The following is a 26165-nucleotide window of genomic DNA, read 5'->3' as shown; positions in this document are numbered from 1 at the left end:
TTTTTTGATTAAAATTTTTTATATAATTTTTAAAATATAATACATCAAATATACTAAAAATATTAAAATAAATGTTCCCCAATAAATTGAAAGTAAATTTAAAAAGTCTTTATACATAAATAACACTAAGATAGATGTAACTTAACAAGTAAACACTTTTAAAATAGTAGTAGAATTGATAATAAAATAAGAGTTATATAATACTCAAATAATAATAATAAAATAACAGCAACATAATTATGAAATTGTAGTAAATCAGTGAGAAAATAACAAAATTTCTTTTTTATAAATTAGAGCCAGATTGGGCCAAGCTCGAGTTTTTTTTTTACCTGGATCCATTTCTCAAGTTTTTTTTTTCTAGACCCTCACTTTTCGGGCCTCTAGGCCCATGAAAACTCTAATTACGCGTTACAAAGGCATACAAAAAATGATGATAAATGATAAATAACAGCAATACATTAATATTTGCCAACCAAGAGTCAATCATCTCCCTCTACAAAAGACAAAAGCTATTTTCTGAAATCTTCCATCTTTTGATCAAAGCAAAAACAACCAGAATTCAATGGGGAAGAAAGCTGTGTTGATTGGAATCAACTATCCAGGTACAAAGGCTGAACTGAAAGGCTGCATAAACGATGTGAAGAGAATGTACAAATGCCTTACAGAACGCTATGGATTCTCTGAAGAAGACATCACGGTATTGATAGACACCGATAATTCTTATGATCAACCCACAGGGAAGAACATCAGAAGGGCTTTGAATGATCTTGTGAGATCGGCTGAGCCTGGGGATTTTCTGTTTGTGCACTACAGTGGCCATGGGACTAGGCTTCCTGCTGAGACTGGGGACGATGATGATACTGGCTACGATGAGTGCATCGTCCCCTGCGATATGAATCTCATCACTGGTTTTCCTCTCTCTCTCTCTCTTTTCACTATGCATGCCATAGGTTATAGATCCGTATTTCTCATCATCAGATTTAGTTTTGTTCTAGTTTAGGGTGTCCTTGTTAGACTCAGGCATTCCAGTTCTTCTGTTACTGATACTTTTGGAAATGAAAATAGAAGAAAAGAAAGAGTAATATGTATGATCCATACTTTTTGGGGTTTTGACTGAATTTGTGGATACGATCGTGGGCTTGACTCTGGTTAACAACCACGCACTCCTCATACTCCATTGTATTGCTAAAGAAACATAAATGCTTTGGATTATAGGGTCTGAGTTCTGGAATTCTGTGTTATCTGACTTATTGGTTTGTAAAACCTGCTTTGATCGATCTAGATAGATAATTATTCCCATGGTTTGTCTATGGTGTGGTTAATGAGTTGATAAAAGGTCAATGGTGGTGTTTGATTGTGAACAGATGATGATTTCAGAGAGTTGGTGGATAAAGTCCCAAAAGGTAGCCGCATTACAATCGTATCAGATTCATGCCACAGTGGGGGATTGATTGATGAGGCCAAAGAGCAAATAGGTGATAGCTCTAAGCCCCAAGATTCAGAATCAGAATCAGGTTCAGGTGGGTTCAGGAGCTTCTTGCACCACACTGTACAAGATGCATTTGAATCTCGTGGAATTCATGTTCCTTCTAGATTACGCCACCGCGATCACCACCATGATAAGGAAGAGGTGGATGACAGGGGAGTGAATGAAGACTATGATGACAGTGGCTACGTCAAAAGCAGATCTCTGCCCCTCTCAACTCTAATTGAAATGCTCAAGCAGAAAACTGGCAAAGATGATATTGATGTTGGGAAGCTAAGGCCAACCCTTTTTGATATGTTCGGCGAAGATGCAAGCCCCAAAGTGAAGAAGTTTATGAACATCATTATGACCAAACTGCAGGGGAGTGGTGATGACGGTGAAGGGGGTGGTTTCATGGGGAAGGTTGGGAATCTGGCACTACAGTTTCTTAAACAAAAGCTGGATGATGACGAAGGATACGGGAAACCGGCACTTGAGACTGAAATGAGTAGCAAGCAAGAGGCTTATGCAGGAGCTGGTAAGCACTCTCTTCCTGACAGTGGAATTCTTATCAGCGGCTGCCAGACCGACCAAACTTCAGCGGATGCCAGCCCATCAGGGAATGCAAGCAAAGCTTATGGAGCACTTAGCAATGCTATTCAAACCATAATTGCCGACTCAGATGGCTCAATTACTAATAAAGAGCTTGTTCTGAAGGCCAGGCAGATGCTCAAAAAACAGGGCTTCACTCAGCAACCCGGCCTTTATTGCTGCGACCATCATGTTAGAGCTCCATTTGTCTGCGAATACTAATCTTTTATCTGCAAGCTTCAGAAACAAATAAAGTCTATGATTTGGTCAGAGAATTGTTGTTGATGAGATTGTACTGCTTGTCTTTCACTTTCGATTTATCCATATATTTACAGTTTGTGTGCTTCTGGACATTGAATGGATTTTGAACAAAAATGATTTATCTATTGCAGCTATAACTTGAACAAACATTTAGTTACAAGTTAGCTCTCAAGTTATTTCAGGTTTTGCTACAATGAATACACAACCTAGGGAGCTATTCGGTCTGTTTTCCCTTGGCGGAAATATTGATATACAAAATTATAGCAAAAAAATAATCAGTATGAATAAGGCTGCACGATTCCAAATAATGGTGCTTCTTCCACTATAAAGCTTAGCATAGGATTCCTCTTTGTCCCTTTGACTAAATTTCCTTATGCTTCAAAAACCTGTCACAAAACTCAACAAAAGCCGTCTCAAAACTCACACTTAGGAGAAGAATGGCCGCTACTTGCTTTTAATCTTCAATATCTTGAACCCACGTCAAATCTGCATCCAAAGAGTTACAGAGATCTCAGTATGATATATATATATATGCATGTCATTTAAAAGATTTGAAGATTTGTCAATTCAATTCATTTTCTTCTAGGAAGAACATAGAACTAAGAGCTTTCAACAGTGAAATAAAAGAATAATAAGCCCAAATAAAATCAACACAATCACAAGAATTATATAATATATCAGATTTAGTATGCATGCATCAAGCATGTGCCCGGAAATAGAACTGGTGGATTAGGAGGATCATGGCCCCCATGGCTTTTACAAGTTTATTGCTTAACCTCCAAGGTTTTCTTCATTTTTCTTATTAGCCCTTTACTCATGTTTATCAGAAGTAAGGTCAACAGACAAGAACTGCAGGAATAAATGTTCCCACTCAAATATGAAGAATCGATGCAATTTACAAAATCACAAAGATTAAACAACATCCTCGACTTTGTCCTTTTGCATGCCCGTCTCCATGCATGTTCTGAATGCAGAGATAAAGCAAAGGGCACCAGGATTATGATGCCCCCAGGTTTTTCGAGTCTGCAAGTTAGCTTTAATTTTCTTATTAACTCTTGTTTCACAGCCCCAACAGCTTTATAAAAAAATTCAATTTGCATTTAAGCTCTTCAATGTCTACTGGAAGAAACCCCTTGCAACCAAAACATATTATTCATATCAATTCTCACTTTTAACATTTACTTCTCTAGTTGCCTGCATGATCATTTCTTTGCATAGTACTAGACCATCAAATACAATACAATGGTTTCTAAGCAAATAATTTTAAACTAAGTTAATTGTTTTTAGAAGTAGAAAATTTAATTCTTAAAGAGAAACCATCCCCCTTAACTCCAAATGTTGACACTAGCCCTTTCTGCATGAGTGAAGGTGTACTTTATAAAAGAGTGTTTGTACTGCAAGCAAATGCTCACAAGTGTATGACAAAGGTGAATGATTGAGAAAGAACCTTGGAGTACAGTTTCAACTGCTGCATTCGGAACAAGAAGACCAACAATTCGCCGGTTATCTGCAGTGGTTTCTAGCCGTACAACACGAAGTCGCCTATGGCTGAGACGGGCCTGAAAAGATAACAATAAGTTCTAGTTCTTGGAAAGTAATTAACAGAATAAAATCACAAAATTGAACATCAGAAAACTTGAGTCTTCCACAAGATCTTAAAAATTTTACTATTTTAAATAAGGCATATAATTTAAACAAAAGAAAATCTCTAGTTATCAAACTAAACCGTGAAGCAAAATTAGTTAGACAAAAGAGAATGCAGATCTCAATTCTCAAACAAGTATATGGATGGCCAGATAACTGACAATACTCAAGACATATATCAAATAAATATCGAAAATCCTCAATCCTAACACTAAATTTCTTGAGTGCTCTTTCCTAAATTACAACAATATAATATCCCCAAACGACATTGCCTCCTACAACTGATTGATTCTAAAACTATGACATTCTTTATGAGCTCTATCTTTTGAACTGTGGGCAGCAGATTTTGCAGATAAAAGTACACATGGCTTGCCCCACACAACAAATAGCTGCACGAAATGATTTCTAGGAATGAACAAAGAAAGAAAAAGCAAAATTGTAATTTTGGTAAATGGCAGTTATTCAACGACTGATTTACTAAAATACAAATACTGCATCTATCTTCAAAGATACCAAATTCATGTATTTATTATTCAAAATGTTTTCAGAACAAAGGACACAAAATTCAGATAGGAAAAGAAAATTCTTCATTATGCAACTTCCAAGGAATTATTACTAAGAGCAGACCACACATAAAGTTACCTGCTTAGAAAGGGCTTTCTCAATTGTGCCCCAAACTGGAAGAATGAGGCCACCCAAAACATTAACTTCCTGGATTCTTCTGCCGACTGTACAGAAATTGCCAAGCTTACAATTGGGGCCATGCATGCACTGCACACAAATGAAACAACAATCCATGGGAAGGTCATGTTGTCAGCAAATTTGGGTTTAGCAAAATAACTAAAAAAAAAAATACAGACCTGTTGATAAAGATGAACCAATTTTACAATGGCGAGAAACCTTTTACACTAAATTATTTTGATTAATCAGACTAAAGTGAATTTATAATATAAAAGTCATGTCAACTGGTCTTTAAAATGTTATCAATTGAAAAACTATTATTTTCATTATTCAGAAAAACTTGGTTGTTCTTTTTTCATGTTCTGAGTCTAAAAAACCAATTTTACAACAATTGAGAAACCTTTTACGCTATATTATTTCATCAAACGGGTTATGCTGAATTTATACCAGTCATAATTGAAAGATGGTCAATTGATTTTTTTTTTTTTTTTGTTATTTATGAAAAATTAGAAGTTTTGCATCATATCAAAATAAATTATTTTAAGACACTGAACTTTGATATTTTCTAAATACCCGTAAGCTATAAACCAACTTAGGTGCTTATACCCTAACCATCCTAGCTAAAATCCTTAGGCTGATTATTATTGAAATAGATTATCAACTGCCATTAACTGAAGATTTTCCTAATCACTGCATCTCTAGATAACCAAGGAATTTTCTTTATATAATAGATTTTATCCAAGAAAAGAAGGATATTGATATTAGGTATTCTAAGAGAAAGATTTCAGTACTTTGGATACAACAGACACCAATAAATATAATCACTTCAACATTCCAAAAAAGAGACCATCTAGGAAGCTTTGACATGAACCCGCAACACAGGTAAAAGGATATGACATGATATTTCTATAATTTTGGACTTTGCGATGAAGAAGTAGAAACAAAGAATCTTTTTTATATTTATTTTATAATTAATATAATATAAACATTGATATCAATTTCTTCACAGAACTTTCTAATTATTAAAATTCTTTTCCCCAAATTCTGTAGTGTAAAAAATCGGAGGTAAAACGTCCAATCCAAATAAAGCCAAAATTATCTCAATCCATATTCAGAAGCCTGCAAAGCATGTGATCTAAAACGTGCCGGTGCTTATAAATCTTTATATCAGCCAGAGAATAAATTTAAAAAGTTAAAACATAAAAGGAAAAAGTTTCAAAGAGGAACTTCTATGAAGTCGAAACTGATTTAATATGTTTTTGAGTTTAAATTATTGATTTTAATGATGGAATGTTCGGTTTGCACTCATTGCGGTTCCTCCCATTTTTGCCCAAAATTGTAGATTCCACATTTGGAAGACCAAATGTGGAACCTCCAGCCTTATCCCTTCCACGCTGGAGATCAATGACCTATTTTTTGCAGGATCCATGCATATCATGTATGTACTCTGCTGTGTCAGGCACAAAATCTGACACCGGTATGATGAGGTAAATGGCAAATCAATGCTTCATAGCAGACCATTTAATAGCAATTGTTTCTTTTTCTAATTTTAATTATAATGGCATTTAAACATACCTGTTTGGATGAAACTTCATATTCATCTTCCCACCCGCGACGAGCTTTCTCTAGCAATGAGATTCTTCTGTATTTGTTCTTGAGTTCTGCCAAAGTCATTTCCCTGGAAAGTTGAAGTCAAAGTGGTTAAGTATTCAGATTCTAATACAAGTTCAATCTGAGACTCGGTTACAATTTAGCTTTAAAGTAATACCTTACTGACTCTCCAACAGCTGGACGGACTATCTTAAACATTCCAGAAGCGGAACTGAAATAGATTTTAGTGCGAAAAAGTTATTTGTAACTGAAGTGGAAAGTTCAATCAATGTTTACAACAAAATATAGTTAAAACAACTGTAATAATTATACTATTTTAAAGACCTGCACATAATTCCTATGACTTGTGTTATTAATAATTCTAACTCCTTATGCTACACAATCAAGTCTTGCAAGAAGAAAAACGAATACCTCTCAAATGCTAGAACAAAATGATGTCTTCCTAACCATTCTCTTTTAGACTCATAGAATCCATCATTGGCTGAACCAAGTCCATCCTTCTTCTTCTCATCAAGCATGGTACTTGCAGACTACCACACAATTAAATCACAGAGCAATGAGCATTAAACTTGTTCTAATAAAACAAACCAGTCACAAAGTCAAGTGCATAAAAGAAAGAAATACCTCCCATGTGATTCCACGATCCAATGTGAAAGTAAACAGCACAGTTGATGCCCCAGACATTTGATCAACGTGGACAGTCTGTCGGAAGGGAATAGTTAGCTTAATCTAATTACACAAAGTAAGTCGCTAAATCTGTCAAGAATTAACCTTTGGGTTTCCTTGTAATTCAATTATGTTTGCTTTCATGTCAACAATTCCAGAATCAAGATTTCCTTCAATTCTTGCATTCTGAATCAGGACATCCAAGATACTGATGAACAACTCGAATAGCCTGCATTTCAATTGCATGTAGTCAGCATACTAAATGCAACCTAACAACAACCAAGAATGTGTTTTAGCCAACAAGATACCTATTCTGAATATCAGGTGGCAGTCCTAATAGACGATTTAGGAAACGACCAACATCATGCATGTCTGAATCAACTATTCGGCCAGAGAATTTTCCGTTATCCTTCCCATTACCTATAGCAAATAAATGGTAATAAAACAAATAAATAGGCCATTAGAAGTCAATGATTAATGGTCTATTTTCTAGAGGTCAACAGAAAATGACATAAATGACTAAAAAATGTTTTACTCATTTGAATTGCAATAAGATTGTTACCAAGAACCGTGTCCCTAACAATTCCAACAGAAACAAGGGCAGCTTTTGCCTTTGTGATAAAATCTTGAATTGTTTCTGGTTTTTCCGATGAACATCCAGGAGGCACAACAGGCAGATTATCCTGGAAACCACAACTAAAGTTATTCCCCCCCATCATTTTTCTTTGTACATGTAGTACTACTGAAAAAACATTACAAGAACCTGCTCCATAATCCCTCTATACATCACCATCAATGCCTTTTTACCATAAGAACTATCATAGTTGTAAGCACTCAATGATGGACCCGCCCTGCAAATTATCAGTCACATTATAAGAAAAAAAATCAAAGAAACCGTAATTATAAAAGTTAACCAGCCATTCATATAGATGTTTAAGTTATAGAATGATTAAGGAGTCTAATAGCATAAATTTGAGCAGAAAGAACTTTAAAAAAATTCAAGTTGATAAACCACCAAAAATGAAAACTTCTGATGGTTTAATATTTCCAATGTGTTTGGTAACTTATTTTTAAAACAACTTAAATGTAAATTTTCAATGAGAATGTGTTTAAAATCTTTAGCTAAAATGCTATAAAATAAATTCAATCATGCTTATTAGGGAAACTTGTCATCTAATTACATTAATCTTTGCGTTCTTTCCTTTTTTTTTAACTTTTTTACATTCTACATTTGATTTATATAAAAGATCAACAAAGGAAAATATTTATTTTCAGTAGAATACCAAACAATTTTTAATAACGTTTTTTTTTCTTTTCTCCAAAACTAAAGATTAAATACTTGATTCTATTTTATCAAACACCACTAAAGTTAAATTCCTCCTGAAAATTTAAACACAGTCGAATTTCCAAAAGTTCCTTGATTATGTGAAATGCGATTTGAATACTGAAGTGAATGAACTTAGCATGTCAATTTATTCAAATATTAGATTTTAACTGATGTATGGGGGAAGCCAAACCAGTGACCATATATGTCCATGGCTTAACCCTAGGTTTGGATAAATAATTATAAAGGAAAGGAAAAGAAAAGAGGATTAAAGAAAGGATATTATGCATGTTTATTTTGTTTGGATAGCTAAAATTACTGAAGTAAAGTAATATTTACAATCTTTGTTTGGTTCAACTATGGAAAGTAAAGGAAATGATTGATTCTAATGTTTTTTTTTCCCAATTATGTCCTTTTGTAAAATAACTTACGTAAAAAATTGATGATAAAAAATTATAAAGGAAAGGAAAAGAAAGGAGGATTAAAGAAAGGATATTAAGCATGTTTATTTTGTTTGGATAGCTAAAATTACTGAAGTAAAGTAATATTTACAATCTTTGTTTGGTTCAACTATGGAAAGTAAAGGAAATGATTGATTCTAATGTTTTTTTTCCCAATTATGTCCTTTTGTAAAATAACTTACGTAAAAAATTGATATGATAAAAAAGTAATTTACATCTTAAAAGTAACCTCACTTTTCTTTCCCTAACTTTCCCCCCCAATCTGGGGTAGTTAAAAACTAAGTAACCCAAGGGAAAGCAAGGGAAATACAACTCCCTTGCTATAATAGAAGAAACTATCCACACAAAGCTAAGGATGCTACTTTCCTTTCCTTTCCCTATTTTTAATGCAATCCAAACATAGTGTAAGTTCTTTAGATGAAAAATGTCTCTGAGAACAAATTTGCAAAAACAAAATTGAACTAACCTGCGATCTCCCTGTGTCAAGGCTCCAAGAGATTCTAACCTCTTGGCAACGATCGATGCAAACCGCCGTTCTCCACCAAGATTGGTAAAAAGTAGCCTGCAAAGCAAATCTAGTCAAATAATAAATTGCCAAAACATACATGTATAGTCCCCATTATGAACTTTGCAACCAACTGCATTTTTGTACTAACATATGCCTTTTGACTAGTCAAGTTTGACAGCACTTTTAATATTTGTGTTATTCAATGCATGAGAAAAGAAATAGTGCCATCAAAGAATAATCCAACAGATCAATTCAACTCCTACTGATTTCCTGTAGGCATACAAAAATTCCACTCATATAACTTCACTAAATTGCAGACTAAACAAGACCAACTATAGTCAATGAAATCCTACCCAGCAATATGAACGTAGGTAAACTACCATTTTCACAATATATTTGAGATCATAAATTTACATTACCTGTGATCCACATTCTAATATAAACATTTTCCCTTCCAACCCTCAATTCCTTGTTTTTAACTCCTTAATACATATCATGCAAGCCCTTGTATTTATGCATTCATTAAACCTTCTAAAGCCACTCTGTCCATCTTCCCAACCATGACCCTTAAAATAATCCATGACCATTCATCTTTTAAACATCTACATTCCAATCATGCTAAAAAGCCAATTTCTTGACATCATTTCACATGCCACCATAATGATGTGATTCTAGAATGCACAGAAAAGCCATTAAGAAAAGATAATACCGAGAGCAACCTCTGATTTACAAATTAAAAGATGAAAAAGTTGACATACAATGCGAAATTCAAGACAAACAAGTTGATGCTATAATAGCCTACTTTTCACATTCAACAGATCAATAAGCCCACCTGTATTCAGGTGCAGAAGCTTGATTGGAGCGATGAGTTCTTCCAAACTGTTGAATTGCTCGGTCAGCACTCCAAGGAAGTTCCAATGTTAAATGAACCCTTCTTTTCTGCAGAAATATATCACTTAGCGGCAATGGGAAAGGAGACTAAACCACATGTTACATGACATTTCTTAAAGTTCACTCTATAGTTCATCTCTCAGAAATGAAGTGCATTACAGTATGAAAAACTGGTAACATTATTTTTACAAGCAATACCTGATTCAGTGCTCTTCTATCTGCCTGCAGTGATACACCAGCTGATCCAGCTTCAGATATGATGGCAACCAACTTTTTACCATCCATAAAGAGCTGCTTCTCATGCATATTGACCATTTCCATTGTCACTTCCTTCCTAAAAATAGGTTGGAGGAAAGACACCTTAGGTAACCTTCAGTATAAGGTCAACTAAAGCTGAGAGAAATAATTACTAAACTCACGTGTTCCGTGCCTGGTAAGTCACACCTTTCCCACTTGAAGCCCTTACAAGCATGCCGCGCCTCCCTGTCATTTCCGCAACCTTATCAGGACCTCCAAGCTGCAAACTCATTGAATACATAGTTAAAAAGGACAAAAATATAAGGAAAACATAGATACAATAGTTTATTGATGACAAATTATCACCAATGAACAGATATCATGGACCCAAAGCAGACAACCAGAATAAGCAATAACATGCAAAAGCGATAACTGAGACTAAAACTTCTCTCCTGCTTCCTTGTTTAATTTCTTTTATTTTCAAGTGCGAATGATTCACCACAGGCAAAGCTTGCTGGAGAAGGATCTTCCCTCCCTCATCTATTATTTGGAGCAAAGGGATTTAGTTAAAGCCATAGTTTGGTTCAAAACACAGAGAACATAGATGGGTCAATCAGTTTACTGTTCATTTGACCTTTTTCTTAAAGAAATGAATTTCTCTTAAAGATATGAGTCAAATGAGTAGAAATTAAGAATGCATTGGAACATAAAAAAAATGAACATGCACGTTGTGTCAGCATAGTAGTAGAAATTAATATGATATTATAGTTGACAAATTACAGCGCATTCATCTAGTCTTCTCTCAACAGGATGTTTTGGTCAGAACCCTAGCTGACAAATCATCCAAATTCAAATGAATTTCCACCATTTCTTTTTTCAGGAAAAAAATTTCCCCTATGAAAATAATAGGGGAAGAAGGAGACTAATCTCTAACAAATTAAAAAGGTCTGCAATAAGACTCCTATGTACATTGCATTGAAGAGACCAAAATCAAACAAAACTTCAGAAATTTGGCAAAACTAGCACTTCTCGGCCATATATTCCTCAGCCTTTTAGTCAATTTTCTTTGGAAGGTAACAAAATGTATCACAATACTTTAAGTTGCAATATCAAAATATTTAAACAGGTTGTTCAGGAAATAACTACACAGGTTGTTCAGGAGATAACTACAAATAAACAGCATTCATTCACTAAATCCGTCGGAAAGAAAAACAAGTATGCAATCTTAATGTCTAGCATTATCCGCTGACCTGCATGGCTGTTACATGAACCTTCAATAATTTCTAGATAGGAAATTACTTTATAGAAAGAGACTCTCTTGAACTTGAAATCACTCATAACTGTTCTCTATTGGGGTCCATAGAAACTAGCAATTTGCAGGTCTAGGTAACTTGACTTTTTGAGTAAATGCCACTCCAGCATTGTACCAAAGAGACATGATAAATGTTACACTGCAGTAAAAGTCCCTTATCAAATTAACCATTTTCCATGAACAAAAACATATCATGAAAGTTACAGAATGAACTGTAGTGGAAGTCCCTAATCAAATTAACCATCCTCCAAGATTTAGAACATATCGTGAAATTTTACGAGCATCTAAAGGTCACAACAATTTATGTAACATGGGTAAAGGATGACTCAGGTAAAAAATTGTTTCAGAAAGCCTCCAGAACATTAAACTAACTGATTAAGCAGAACAAAACCATTTTTTGAAAAGAGAAAGTAGAGGTAGAAGATAAAGCCCACAGAAAATTTCAAAGTATTTTGCAAGCAAAGCAGGCTATGCCTTGGCCTTGATCTCACATAGTCAATGACAAGCAAAAGAATTCAAAAGGCAAAAGATCACCCAAAACATACAAATTATTAGCAATCTTAAACACCATTGTAGACTTTTGAGAAGAGAACAAGAACTATGGCCAACCTGATCAATAATGTCATCCAAGGGATTGTTTGGAAGATCCAAAGAGCGAATTATATCCAAAATTTTTGATTTGCGCTGCAAAGCTTGTTCATACCTGAGCCAAAGTTTATAGGAAATTTGTTAATTCATCTCCAAGTAAAATGAAAACAACACAATAACCCTCATCCACACTACTTTGAGAATATCATGAGGAGAATGGAAGAACGTATTTACGAAAGAAACAACATGCAAACTACAAAAACCTCTTTAAAAGTTCCTCTATATATGCACGCCTTGCTTGCATGTATTCATCTGTTTTCTCCTTGCAGGAATAACATGACCACTTCTCAGGGACTAAATCTGTAATAGGTGGAACTAAACAAGCAGGATGCACAAGTTTCCCACAACAGGAACATTGGAGCAATTTCTTCCTCTCCTGGATTAATGATAGCATAGCAGATGTAAAGAATTGTAGATAGTCAATGCATAATCAAGAAAAAAAAAAATTACCTCTTCACTACTGCATATCTCACAAATCTGAAACTCATCATCAGATTCAGTAGACTCATGCCCAGAATCAGCTGCATTGATGAAGCAGAGACTTAGCTATGAAAACACCTAATTAGCAGTTGTTTTATATCATTGAGTACAAAAATTAGAATATAAGCAATGAATAGAGTAACAATTTCAGCTCTAATCACCATGCAAGAAAAGAAATCAAAATTACAAATCACATTATAATTTCAAAAAAGGTGCGTTCAAATTATGCTATAAAAAAAATAAATGACCTGTACTGTGAGTGTAACTAGAAATGGAATTGAAACTAATTATTAAAAACAGGTAAAAAAGGAAATATAAATATAAATGGGTAAATCCTCTTCTTCACTTTTTCTTCTCTCCTTCAGACTAGCAGAGGTGTTTGTCATTTAAGACATAAGCAGATTCAATACAATTGAGCTTATCCTGGAGTAGAAAAACTTACTATCAGATTCTTCATCACTTTCACCATCACTAGCAGGTTTCCATTTTGCAACTTTCCTAACTCTTCCTTTTAGTGAGACACCAGGCGTTGCAGAGTGCCGCTTTCGTTGAAGTTCCTTTACACTTTCATCTCCTAATAGAAGATCAGCAAATTACCAATAATCCAATCAGCACCGAGTGTGAAACAAGCCAGCCTAGAAACACAGATGCATCAAACCTTGGAGAGGTTCGGGCTTTTCAGGTAATGGATAGTTTTCGTCCACAAATTTCAGCAACAATTCTCGGGGACCCGAAACAAAATCATCAAGTTCAAGACCCTATTTCATGAAAAAAGAAAAGATGAATAATTAAAGAGTGCTTAACAAAAAGAAAAACAAATAAAAACATACATCACTAGATAGAAAATAAGCAGAAGACATACATATTTGGTCACGGCTTCCTCAGTCCGTGCCTCCCCAGTACTCTGAAGGCCTATAACCACACACTTATCTTCTTTTAGTGCTTGCTTAGCAAGCCTCACCGTAGCAGGCACCTTAGCTGACATACACATGTGTCTAAAAAAGCGCTACAACACCAAATAGGGAACAGTTGCAACTATATGAAAAAATATACATATATGATAGGTTGCGATTGACAAAGAATACAGAAATGAGAGAACACTTAGCTTGCCATGCACAAAAACCCAGAAAATTCTCATACCTGATGGCTTGACCAATACATTCTCCATAATTGACTGGGGTTAGGCTTCTCATTACTATGAAAAGCACTTGCTGACAGCAATTCAACTCGAAGCTCTGCCCAAAGCTCTGCTGCTTTTTTATACATTGCCTAGGGAAAAAATATATGATCAGAAACTAAGAAGACCATCAGTCATCTTTTTGCCCAAGTGAGCAAGGCGAGGAAGAATTTGAATGCTGTCAGCCCATTCCCACCCACTTCTTGTCAGATGATAAAAGAAAATTAAAGATAAAAAATCTAGTAGCAAATAGGTGGGAGATTATAATTGATAACAGTAGCAGCTTTACGAAAAACATTTCACAACAATACTAGCTCAAAAAGCACCGAAAGAGAAGAAAGCAGAAAATATTCAGAACAACATATAAAATGAGAACCACAGTTCTGATGTTGCTCATAAACACCATTAGTCCTTTTCCATCAATATTCATGATGTGCCCTTCTGTGAATCTTTTCAAAGAACAAAATTATGACATTGGATTTTCAAAACTACATCGAGCAAGTTGAATCAAGTACAATAATGTTTTTCAAAAAGAAAATTTTGACAAGGTACAACATATTTTAAGAGGGGAAAAACTAAAAGAAGGATCATACATAGAATTGTATATATAGTGAATATCCGGAGAAAATTAGATAAATGAAAAGAGAGAATTACTAACAGGCACCTAAAGTCCAGATAAATAAACCAACAAGGCAATCCTTTGTACTGAGTATAAATGAAATTCAAAGCACTTACATAATTCCATATCTATGAAGAAACTCCAAAGCAACAAAATATATGAAACTGATAAAAAGAATCCATGAATTATCATCAAACAATTCAATATTAAGCTGAGAGTTTAGAAACAAATGAAGGATAAGATTGAAAGACCACGCACGACACTTAATCCTCTTGAGCAGCATCATGGATGAGTCAGGGTAAGTTTTACCTTCAAAGGTTAGAAGTAACATAACTGAGAACGGAGAGATAGGTTTGCAAGAAAAGAATCCAGTTTAAAGAAAGATTATGACTGGAAAGGAACCGGATTTTTTTCTTTTTTTCTTTTTTATATATTCTACATATGTTCAACTTGGAAGGAAAATATCAAAAAGCTGTTCTTTATGCACACTCTTTGAGTGAATCTAACATCCTAGGTGGCCATCTTGCAGAAATGGATGTTAACAGAGTTGAAATTCTTTCAGTGTGGATCTATCTGGTTTTCTTGTGGGGCCTTTTGCTTCATTTCTTTTAATTTTATATCTATATGTCATTTTATGTCTTGTATTGTCAACCTCTTCACGGCTTTCATTTGGATTAATAAACATATTTTGCCCACTAGTTAATTGTTTTAAGAAACTCTACTATACGATGAGTGGTTTGTAGCCAAAAGGGCATAATGCTCCATGCATGCAGTTGACTACTTTGGTCATAGGAACTCCATGCCACATTCTAACTTATAGCAAAACATTCACATAAGTACCATATAATAAGTACTAATGGTTGAAAACAAATGTTATTATTTGTCCTTGATTGCAAAAATGTCAAAAGCAGAGCCCAATCTGAGAAATTTGTAGAGACTAAATGCACATTATAGCTTATCACAGAGATTCGCAGAAAATTTCAATGTAATATACACTATAGTCATGTATAACAGGATATTGATTTAACTATATCTGGCATACTCATTTGGAAAGAGATGGTATAATTCAAAAAACAATTTCATTAGGAAGCAAATGAAATAAACTTACATACCTCCATTTCAGCTTCTAATGGTGCTTCAATAACCTCAAACTCTACTCCCTTATAACTCAGGGTACGACATACATACATTCCCCTGAAATTTGGAAGAAGATTGTGTAAGAAACAAAGAATTTATCCAGTAACTACTTTACAGAGACATTCTAACCATTTTACCTTGCTTTCATGTCCATTGCAACAAGTTCCAATGCCCCAACACCTCCTTTCTCTAAAGCAACTGTGAAAATATTCATTTTACAGAAAGTTTCAGCCAAAATTCTAACTAGTGGGAGACAATTTAAGAAGTACATAACCAAAAGAGACTAGATCTCAAGCAGGCACATATGATGTGAAAAGTCATAAACTGAGATTGGAGAAAACTAGATATTTACAATTATTAAGGAATACATACTCAGTATTGACTTGTGATTCGATTGCAGCTTATTAATAACAATGCCAAAAACTTATTTCTACAAATAAATAAGCTAGTATTTTCATAGTATAGGCTTCTTTGAAGGTTACATGGAGCAAAAATGACTTTAAATTGCAGAAGGCAATTTTTTTCTTCTTTCATAAATAAATTGAGATAAGTGAAAAAAAAAAAGGTGCATAAAATAATCTCAATTTTAGAACGCAAAACAGAAATAATATACACAGTCATTAATGCAATCATTAAAAGAATTTGATAATTAAGGATAAAAACATAAAATTTCAATTTGACAGGGAATTCAGAAATAGGGAAAAAAAACGTGTGATGGTACATATTCAAAATAATACTTGTGAACCCAACAGAGGAAAAGAGAAAGGGCAGAGATTGGAAATCCAATTAATCATATGCAAAAGCAAGGACAAAAGTGAAATACATAGAGAGTCGGAAAAATTTATCAATATTGTTGCACCATGCTAATAGAATTGTAGTAAAGCAACTAGCATAACAAAGTTTTTTTTCATTATTTTGTCTAATTGCAATGTTAGATATGGTATTTATTAAGTGATTTCTAGTGCTTAAAATTCAATGTTCAGCAATGTTACATGGACTCTTGACTTTAACATCATGTATAATGTACCTGTGGCAAAGACTCTTGAGCACTTCAATATCATACAGCTGTGACATTGATCAACAAAATTAAGGGTGAAACCAGAAACCCCCCTCTCAAGAACCCTAAAAAACACTAACCACCTGGTTGGCTCTAAATATTCACTTTTCCCTCCTGACTTTTTTTTTTTATATTCACTAAAATGCCCCCTTCTCACAAACCCACTGAAGAAAAAAAACCAAAGTCATAATATTAAGAATGAAAATGACAAACAATAATTTAGAAACATCAACTTAGTCTAAATATGTTCATGATATCTTTTGCCATATATTTTACACTTTCATCTTCCATTCAAAGTCACACCTATCCACTTCAGCAATTTATATCTGACCTTGCATTGCATTTTTCAAACTTTCCCAGGGAAAATAAAATACTAGATAGCAATTCTAGAATAATGAATTCAAGTAAAAAACAAATCCGATTATAGAAACAAAAAATCTAAAACCTGAAAAAGATAACTAGGGAAAATGAGAGATATTGCTGTAGATTTAGCACTTAGTAGGAGACACTTAAAAGGGATTTTTAAAAAATTATGGAGAGAGAGAGAGAAGCTAATGTGTACTGAAAGAATGAAAAGAGAAAACGGGGAATTTGAAAAAAGAATATAGCTAAATAAAATTAATAAAATGTCAATCTTAAGAACAAGAATTCAATGGTGCACAAATTCACATTTTCCAACAACAAACATGCTTTTAAAAAAAACTTTAATTTGCACTAAAAACAAATTTCAATGCAGTAATAAGCAAAATTTTTCAAAATATTAATGAATTAGCTTTCTGGCTGTAAATAAAGAAAACCCCTTCTTAACAAGTATAAATGGAATAAAACATCTGTACTTTTTCTTGTTTCATATCTTTGTTTTCAGCAGCAAAGAAAGAATCAGCTAAATACATTCATAACCAATTTCTATCTATGGACTACAAATGCAAAACCGAGATGAAAGAACAGCATTAGAAAAAAATAACATTTTAGACAACAAAACCACCTATAAAAGTAAGGATTTGAAGACCACCATTCATACAAAATTCTAAGAGCCAATTATACAACATCTAAAAGTTCCTAACCAATATAAGACAATTTTCACCGCCGGACAATCCTGTAAATGGTCGATGAATCATCATGATTCCTCACACAGAAAATAATGCCAAAGCTACATGCAAGGTCCCATCAAGAACCATAGTCATTCCATATGCCAAGCTAAAGTCGTTATTATTACTTGAAATACCTTTGATCAAATTTCTTGATGTATCTACTGCACTCAGAAATCAATTTGCAATTATGAAAGACAAACTAAAATCAATTCAGACATAATAAAAAAACACAGGGATAATTGATTCAAATATAAAGAATCAATTTACCAAGTCCAAAGACACAGTAGCACAAGTATTATCAGGCATTTGCATAGCTCAGTTAAAATCCATAATTTCTCTTGCTAAATGATGCTACTTGATATTGCATATTATCATTGGCAGGTGGTGAGTAGAGTTTCCAACCGAAAGTATTGATGTGCTAAGGTTCAGTAGTTTAATATTTGACATGCCCTCGAGGTTTAAAATCAACAGATTCACTTAAAATGTAAAGAATCATGAATATCTACTTCGAATTTTTTTTTTTTTTGGGGGGTTTATAAGTATTTTGAAAACTACAGATGAAATATCATGAAAACAGAATAAGAGATAAATTAATTCCCAGTCAACAGATAACCTAAATGTAACGTGAGCAAAAAACAATCTAGTTATCACTGTACTTTCTTCCTCACCATAACCCTTAATTTTATTCTTTTTTTCCCCTTGCTGACAAACCATAACCTTTATTAATTGTACTAATTTTCTTGGTTGTAAAAAATATTTGACTGGAATATGACAAGGTATAAAAAAAATGGAATATGGAACGAAAAAAACTGTCACTAGAGGGCATAAAGATTAAACCTAAAAAACTCTGGAAATCAGGAAAACTTGTTCCAGCTCCCCAAAGACCAAGCCTGATCATATACCCCATATTGCGTGGTTCAGATGCCCCAGTTGCAGAGCAATAAATAACCCGTGCTTCAGGAAGTCGAGCCTGTAATTTTAGCAAATGCAAAGCACCAGTTAAGGAATTTCTAGGAAGACAATTTTCCATTATTGGAAGCTCATGCATATGCGTATGGTCCAGCATGAGGGTATATGAACACTTTTTCCAAGGCAATCATATTAGTTAGAAAGTATTATCTTTAAGACTTCTTCATGGCTAATTATAGAGCCAGATGTTAAATATTTTAGGAGCTAGAGATATCCTACATAACAAGATTTCAAAAGCTTTAGCTAATATGGAATTCCACATCACAATCATATTCCAACGATATTCACAACTTCCTTTCTAGTTGTTTATTCCTCATAATGATCATCCAATATTAAACTAATTGCTCTTAGTTAAAAAAATTAAGCATCCAACATAACTACTTGGATAAATGTAAAGAATCTAAACTTGAAAATAAAGCTATACAACACATCTTAATTAGATAACACCACTTACCACATCCCTCTTTGTGCAAACCCAATATGAACTAAAACAAACAGGCCTACCATGTCGCCAACGATTATGGGCTTCAATCTTACAAGCAACTAATAATATAAACAAAAATTCAATACCATGTTAACCTAAAACTAACCTTTGATAATGCAAACTAGAGACATAATGTAAGTATAAGGTCACAACTAACTCTAAACTTAATCAAGACAAGACACACCACTAAGCAACAAGCGTCACTTTTCAATTCCCTCCCCATATTTTATATATTTTCTTTTTCTATGTTTAAAATAGTGGATTTACAATCCGAAAATTTGCTTCTCCTACCCAATCAAAAAATACAAAATATTATAATATAGTCAAGCATAACTTTGAATATTTCTAGAAGCCTATCCATTAGTAGTATTAAATAAATATGCCAAAAGCAACCTGTATATTTTTCTTTATGACACTCCATTCTAAAAATATGGAGCACAATTTTCTCTTGTAGTTGTTTTTATAGGAATTTCAATACCAATGATCGCCTCCAAGCTTACCTATGAGCTTTTTGGCTAAGCTTTCCAAACATAAGAGGATAACAAAGGAAAGAAAGCATTGGTCGAGAAAAGCATGTCAGTTGAGGGATTAAGTTACCTACCGTTATTTTATATTTTACGGGTTTGACTATACAAGTATAATATTTTCATATTATTACACTACTTTAGATTATGTAGGCTATTGTATATTGATCAGTATTTTACTTATTTTCCAAGCATTAAGATTTTAAGGTTATATTAGGTATTTTGTGTTTTAGAAGGGTTTGGGGTTTAATAAAAATAATTATGTTATTTTAAGTAGATAGCTTTCGGATGATGGATATTTGAGACTTTGGGATGAGATCATCATTTTCTCCATCTATTGATTCCTTCTAGTTTTCTCCCCACATTTCATCTATTCACCTAAACTGCTATCTATCTACAATTTTCACTTCAAACTTCTATGTTATTGCTTTCTCCTTGTTCTAAATTAAAGAACGGAAGATGCCATGATTTTCCTTCCAAAATGCTCAGGTTTTTCCGTACTCTAGGTCAAGTGTTCTCCAATCAACGGAGAATGACAATGGAAAAACATTGTTTAGGGATTTGTTACCTAGAACTTTATTTTAAAATTTACAGGCTCAATTATATTCATTAAATATATTGAGGCTATTCTAGATCATTTGCACCACGTTTTGAATAAGTATTATAATTTTAACACAGATGTTAATACATCAGTTTAAGATAACCCACTTTTGGTTTCAAAAAAATTAATACACCTCTTAATACTGAATATCATCAATTGATTTCAAAAAGTGTCTATCTGTATTTTTTTTTCAATATATAAAATTTTATATCTTGCTTTTGGTAATTACAGAATATGAGATAATTTTTTATTATACAAAAGTTGACACAGACATTGTTTTATTTATTATTGATTCCACTGTTTTATGGGATATTTTTTATTAATAAATAGTAATTCAGGTCGCAGGTCAATTCGAGATCAAATTTATCTTATCTAAGTCTAATCCAAGCTAGTTAGGGTCTATCGAACTTAGTGATAGCCCCACCCTTGGATAGATCTAATTAAAGTTGATGATAGTGTTATAAATTTTGCTAAGTTTGATTTATTGAGCTTTTTATTAATGGAAAATATTATATTTCATAGGATAATTATTTGTCCAACACCTTAACCGAACAAAGTAAAATGAGCATATACATAGTTTTCAATTTATCTACCAATTATTAGACTATTTATTCCTTTATGTTATTAGAACTCATTTTAATACATGTGTATTAAATAACATCTTACATACGTTATTACAAAAGCAACCAAACAAGACACTGATGTCATCTTACAGTACTTATTATTCTACTTTCACCAAGTATTATGGGCTTTAGGTTATATTTAGTGCTTTGCATGTATCAAGCATTTAGATTTAGTTTTAGATAGTTTAGTTTCAATTAGCTTTTGAATGATGAATATTTGAGATGTTGAGAATCATGATTTTCTCCCAGAACTGATTCTTTTGGGTTTTCTCACCAACTCTTATGCTTCTCCCCTCATTTCCTATATTTACCCTAATTGTTTTTGTCTATCTCTGATTACCTCTAAATTTTAATTTGTCATCTCTTTCTTCTACTTGTTCTAAGTAAGAAATGTTCCTCGAGCCTACTTAAATTCTACTAACATGTGAACGAACCATAATAAAAAATCAATAATAATCTACAATGAAAGGAGTAGTAAACAACACCCCCCAAAAAAAAAAAGCACTAACCTGAATTTCTAGAACTGCTTCACCTGTACGAGTTGGCTGACTTCCAGCTTCTGGCACCAAGTTTTTGGCTTTGTGGCACTACAATGAAGCCATTGACCCTTAGCAATAAAAATAGAAAAATATATTGAAACCGCAGAACACTATCTCATGATGAAATCGACAAAAGAAAAAATTATAGAAGAAACTACCGAAGCAACAAGGGAGATTTCATAACAGTTCCAAAGGAAATAGTGTACCTCATCAAATATGATAAGTCCATCAAATCCTGATCCACACCACTGCACAAGCTGCTGCAGACGAGAACGACCTTTCTCAGAAGATGCAATGAGACTACTATATGTCAAAAATACAACTCCCTGATTGATCCCAACAGACTTCGAATCAAGCTTTGAATAAGGCAACTTGTTCAAAGCATGAACTGCATAAAGAAACAAATATTTACACCTCACATAAGGCAAATCCAACCCGTGTAACCACACCGCTAAACTTTTTCTTTTTTATTCAACAACCAAAATTTGAACCAAAACATTGATTTAGGTAGATATTGCTGAATATATTGTGCACACACAGTACTATCGCTCTTTCCTGATATAAGAATGACATAGCCTCTCCTAATGATGAATGTGCTAACAAACTCAATTCATGCAGCCCTAAGTTACAAACTACCTAATGCAATTTAACCAAAAGAACTTTCAACCAGTAAGCAGACAGCCAGAAGGAGGAATACTCATAAACAGATGCTTGATGAAAGAAGGAAAACTTGATTTATAAAAGATAAAAAAACAACCCTCTGAGACTACAATAATTTCATATACCTATGCTGATAGGTTGAGAAAGAAACAGAGTTGAGCTAAGTACCCCACATAGGGTTAAATCTCAGAACTTATCATTTACATCTATAGCATTGATCTTGAGTAAGGATAAGCTATAATGAATCTTAAGTAGTAAATTTTTGATGAAAAATAGAAAAACAAAAAAGCAGATAATTTTAGTTTCATGAGTCCTACATAATCACTTTTGTGTAGCTACGCACATGTTCTAGATCCTCCACCAGATAAACCACAACATTAAAATAACTTGATCATTAAAATGGCGTTTTTGTAAAATATATACCCTTTTACAACTCATTTGCTAGGATCATGATTACCCCCATTTATCGTAAGTTTTGCAAATCAAATTGATAAATAAGACGTTATTAGAATAAAGCTACAAAAAAAAAAAAAAAAGATATTTTACTGAAGCAACAAGCATACACACAGGAGTATAACAATATAACAAAAAAAAAAAAAAAAACTAGGTAAATATTCAAAATTCCAAAGGAAACAAATATACAGATAACAGAAAGAAAGCATTTCTATCTGTTCAACCCATTCATTAAATCCCTTCACTCCATATTTATGTCATAAGCAGGAGTGCAACAATTTAATGGGCACTCAAGCCTGTTAAAGGATATATTCAAGAGAGCAATTGTAACATCTATTAGCTTCTAATATTTCTACACTTATAGGTATTTACCTTCAATGCACGCTGCCCCAACATCATCCAAGTCTCTTCTTGCATCAAACTTCAAGTCAGAACCAACAGAAATCCATCTGTATAAGATCATCATAGTGAAGACAAGGAAGAAATGTGTTGTGGAACATGAGATAAATTACAATACAACCAGAATGCAGTAAAAACTATAGTGGAAGCAGTCAGCATGACTACACATGTTGCAAACTAAAACTTACATAGCTTTCCTCCTTGCATGATGCCAATTCTCCCATATTAACCCTGCAATTGTTCGACCTTTACCAACACCAGCTCCATCTCCAACAAAGAATCCTGCCCTAGAACCACTTGGTAGGTGCTGCAGGTGTCTCTGTCAAGGATATCAAAAACGAGGTTACAACGGAAGAATATATTTACAATTGTTAACCATATTTCTGTCATAGAAGAGACCTGACAAGCATAGACCAATGTCTCAATCTGCAAGCATGACAAGGCCTTTGAATTTTCCAAGTCATCCTTGATTCTTAGATCATAAGTAGGCTCAGGTGGCTGCACTGCAGATAAGGAAGATGTCTCCACAATAGGATCTGGATGAGGAGGGCCAATAGATAGTTTTGGAGGACGCTGCCACATCAAATTCATATGAGTTACCAATTCCAAAGGCTTCAAATGAGAAGTCACGAAAAAAAGAAAGAAATGGAAAGATGGTAAAAGAAAACTTGTGTAGTCCTCTATAATGAATCTCACATAGTCAGTAAAAGTTTCTCCCACTGGCCCACCTTCATCTTCTTCTCTCTCCACTTCAATTGCTACCTGAAAAGTTTTAAAATCATATAGAAAATAGAAGCACGGGAATAAGGACAGGGATATCCTCATAAGTGCAGCACATACTGAAAGAAGAACCACTAGAAAGGGAATGTACTAACGTTTCCTTTTAGTCTGAAGGAAAGGGGTGGTAAAAGTGGTTGGTATATCCATATCTAAAAACTAAAGGAAATTTTTTGGGCATGGATGCACCAATCCCACAATGAAGACCAACTAAAAGCTGGTATCTTGGCACTTAAAAAGGCATAGTAATTCATTATGGTATCCAATTCCTTCAAAACTGTTCCCTTCAATCAGTTAATTTTTCCTGAAATATTTCAGAGTTCTTCTTCTCTCATGAAGGAGCTTTCTTCCTAGGTTACACTTTCTATAATATTATTTTGTCTTACTAAATACAGATGCCCTCAATATGCTCAGTAGGCAAATTTGTTGCACTTGCAATCTTATGGAAGCAAAAAACACAAAAGAGTGAGTAACATCATCTATTCTTATCTTCAGTGACTCCCAAGATACACCTACATGCTACAAGTAGAATGTCAATACCATTATTTCTAGCATGCATTTGGTTGACATGAAACAGCTCAAGCTTATAAATTGACATCAATGCAATGATTAGAACCTAAAAGAACTATGTACAACAATTTGTTCAAGACACGTCACCTGTATATGGAAAGAATTTTTGGTTTTTATATTTCAGGCAATGAGTATACATTGTCACTGAATATCCTAAGATTACAAGACTGTGGTCCTAATGGAAAACATTTATTTAATTGTCTAAACTAAAAATTCAGCCAATGAAATGGCTTACAATCAAGGGGCGTGTTTCATGCAAACTTCAATAACTAGGTCATGTTTTCACATGTCTAATTACAATTAACATCACTTGTAGCAAAAGTATCAGCATAGTTATTGTTAGCTGGCAAACTTACAATAGCATGAAAAAATAACACGGTAAAGTTAGAATTGGACAACATATATAACTGTAAGCACATAACCACGCACAGAGAGACAAAAAGAATAGCAGTGGAAAAAACAATTCAAACAACTAAACTAACAAACACTATTAGTACAGTCATATTACGGTTCTGTCTTTTTTCTGTTTGATTTTGCTTCCTAGAAATATTTCTAAAAAGCACACGCAAATACTAAAAAGAAAAATCACAAAGAAATTAAAAACAAAGAAATGACTAACTTGCTATACTATAAAATAATTGCTCTAAATAAAAGTACGATCATTTAGTTCAAAACAGAATATAACAATTTACATTTTTAAATATTCAAAAGTGACATTCATTTTGCATTTAAAAACACTTTCTCATTTCTATTTCCAGAAGCTAAAAGCAAGAAGCAAAAGTAGCAATCAAACTCAACCTAGCTTAAACGATTCAATAAGCAACAGTGAACAATCATATTAAGACAACTTTTTGAAATGAAAAAAAAAAAAAACCTCGTTGACTTCCTCAGGAGGAAGAGGTGGACGGGGCTGCGGAGGGGGAAAGAGTTGTTTCATCTTGTTCAAATCGACAGCCAAATCGACTCCACACTGAGGGCAAGAAAACCTAGCCAGGCCATAAGGGACATTGAGGATAGCCTTGCAATTAGCGCAGGGTAGTTGGATCTTGGTCGGATCGATTCCATGTGCGGGCACCGATGACTGGTTAGGCGGTGGATTATTAATGCGAGCCCTAGTCATGAGCTCCGGCGGCAGCATTTGGGGCAGCTGGCAAGTGGGACAAACGAATTCAGTGACGCCAGGGCCCACAGAGAGGATCATTCGACATCCGGCGCAGCGCACTTGGACACCAGGTGCGGCTGGCCCAGCGGCGGGGGCTGGGGGTGGTTGTTGAGCGAGAGGCAGAGGAGGGATTGACGGTTGGGGCATGATCAAAAAGGTGTTTGAAAATTGTTGATGGAAGGATTGAGTAATTGAGAGTTTGGGTTTTTCTGAGAGAGAAAATTGAAATTAGGGCGCCAACAGCCAACAGCAGCCGAAGAGCCCAGCCACTTTACTCTAAACAACGAACCCGACTAGGGATTGGAGTTTTTGGGAATTTTATTCTGTTTTTAAATAACTACTTCTTTTTATTTAATTTCACTTAAAATGTTCTACTTCAAAGCCTCCCTTCCTCGTCTCGTCTCTTCGTTTGCCTATTGCTCGCCTTGCCTTCCAACTTTATTTGTTATCTATACCAAACATGGTCATGGCGCACGGCATGCACTTTGTTCAATGCGTGCTGGAGAGAAGTCGGTAAAGCCAATTAAGAATTAGTTAGTTTTG

The 26165-nt window shown here is 34.0% G+C and overlaps 2 protein-coding genes across 2 annotated transcripts; one reads left to right on the top strand and one right to left on the bottom strand.

Annotated features, from left to right (window-relative positions):
* Positions 1-417: 417 nt before the first annotated feature.
* Positions 418-2464, top strand: LOC108463685 (metacaspase-4). Its single transcript, XM_017763580.2, has 2 exons — positions 418-908; positions 1365-2464. Exons 1-2 carry the CDS (start codon positions 563-565, stop codon positions 2276-2278), a joined length of 1260 nt encoding a protein of 419 aa, XP_017619069.1. The 5' UTR covers positions 418-562; the 3' UTR covers positions 2279-2464.
* On the bottom strand, positions 2419-26165 carry LOC108463684 (protein FORGETTER 1). The gene is made up of 32 exons (XM_017763579.2): positions 25335-26165; positions 23810-23875; positions 23513-23686; positions 23302-23432; positions 23087-23163; positions 21808-21989; positions 21572-21649; positions 18699-18831; positions 15851-15911; positions 15689-15770; positions 13921-14049; positions 13643-13786; positions 13439-13538; positions 13223-13354; positions 12751-12821; positions 12504-12676; positions 12262-12355; positions 10523-10620; positions 10302-10437; positions 10045-10151; positions 9171-9266; positions 7683-7770; positions 7482-7602; positions 7228-7339; positions 7025-7148; positions 6878-6955; positions 6665-6783; positions 6411-6464; positions 6218-6320; positions 4604-4732; positions 3765-3876; positions 2419-2803 (listed from the first exon to the last, which is right to left on the bottom strand). The coding sequence occupies exons 1-32, from the start codon at positions 25767-25769 to the stop codon at positions 2772-2774; spliced, it is 3771 nt and encodes a 1256-aa protein (XP_017619068.1). The 5' UTR covers positions 25770-26165; the 3' UTR covers positions 2419-2771.

The sequence above is a fragment of the Gossypium arboreum genome, chromosome 13 (genome assembly GCF_025698485.1).
Source record: "Gossypium arboreum isolate Shixiya-1 chromosome 13, ASM2569848v2, whole genome shotgun sequence".
In the NCBI taxonomy this organism is placed as follows: Eukaryota; Viridiplantae; Streptophyta; class Magnoliopsida; order Malvales; family Malvaceae; genus Gossypium; species Gossypium arboreum.
This window is presented reverse-complemented; position numbering and strand designations above follow the sequence as displayed.

Coding starts and splice junctions, on each gene's coding strand:
- LOC108463685 (XM_017763580.2), top strand. CDS start 563: ATGGGGAAGAAAGCTGTGTTGATTGGAATCAACTATCCAGGTACAAAG. Junction 909..1,364: donor CGATATGAATCTCATCACTG/GTTTTCCTCTCT, acceptor GATTGTGAACAG/ATGATGATTTCAGAGAGTTG.
- LOC108463684 (XM_017763579.2), bottom strand. CDS start 25,769: ATGCCCCAACCGTCAATCCCTCCTCTGCCTCTCGCTCAACAACCACCC. Junction 13,787..13,920: donor TGTATTGGTCAAGCCATCAG/GTATGAGAATTT, acceptor TTGGTGTTGTAG/CGCTTTTTTAGACACATGTG. Junction 4,733..6,217: donor ATGAAGTTTCATCCAAACAG/GTATGTTTAAAT, acceptor ATTTGTGTGCAG/TGCATGCATGGCCCCAATTG.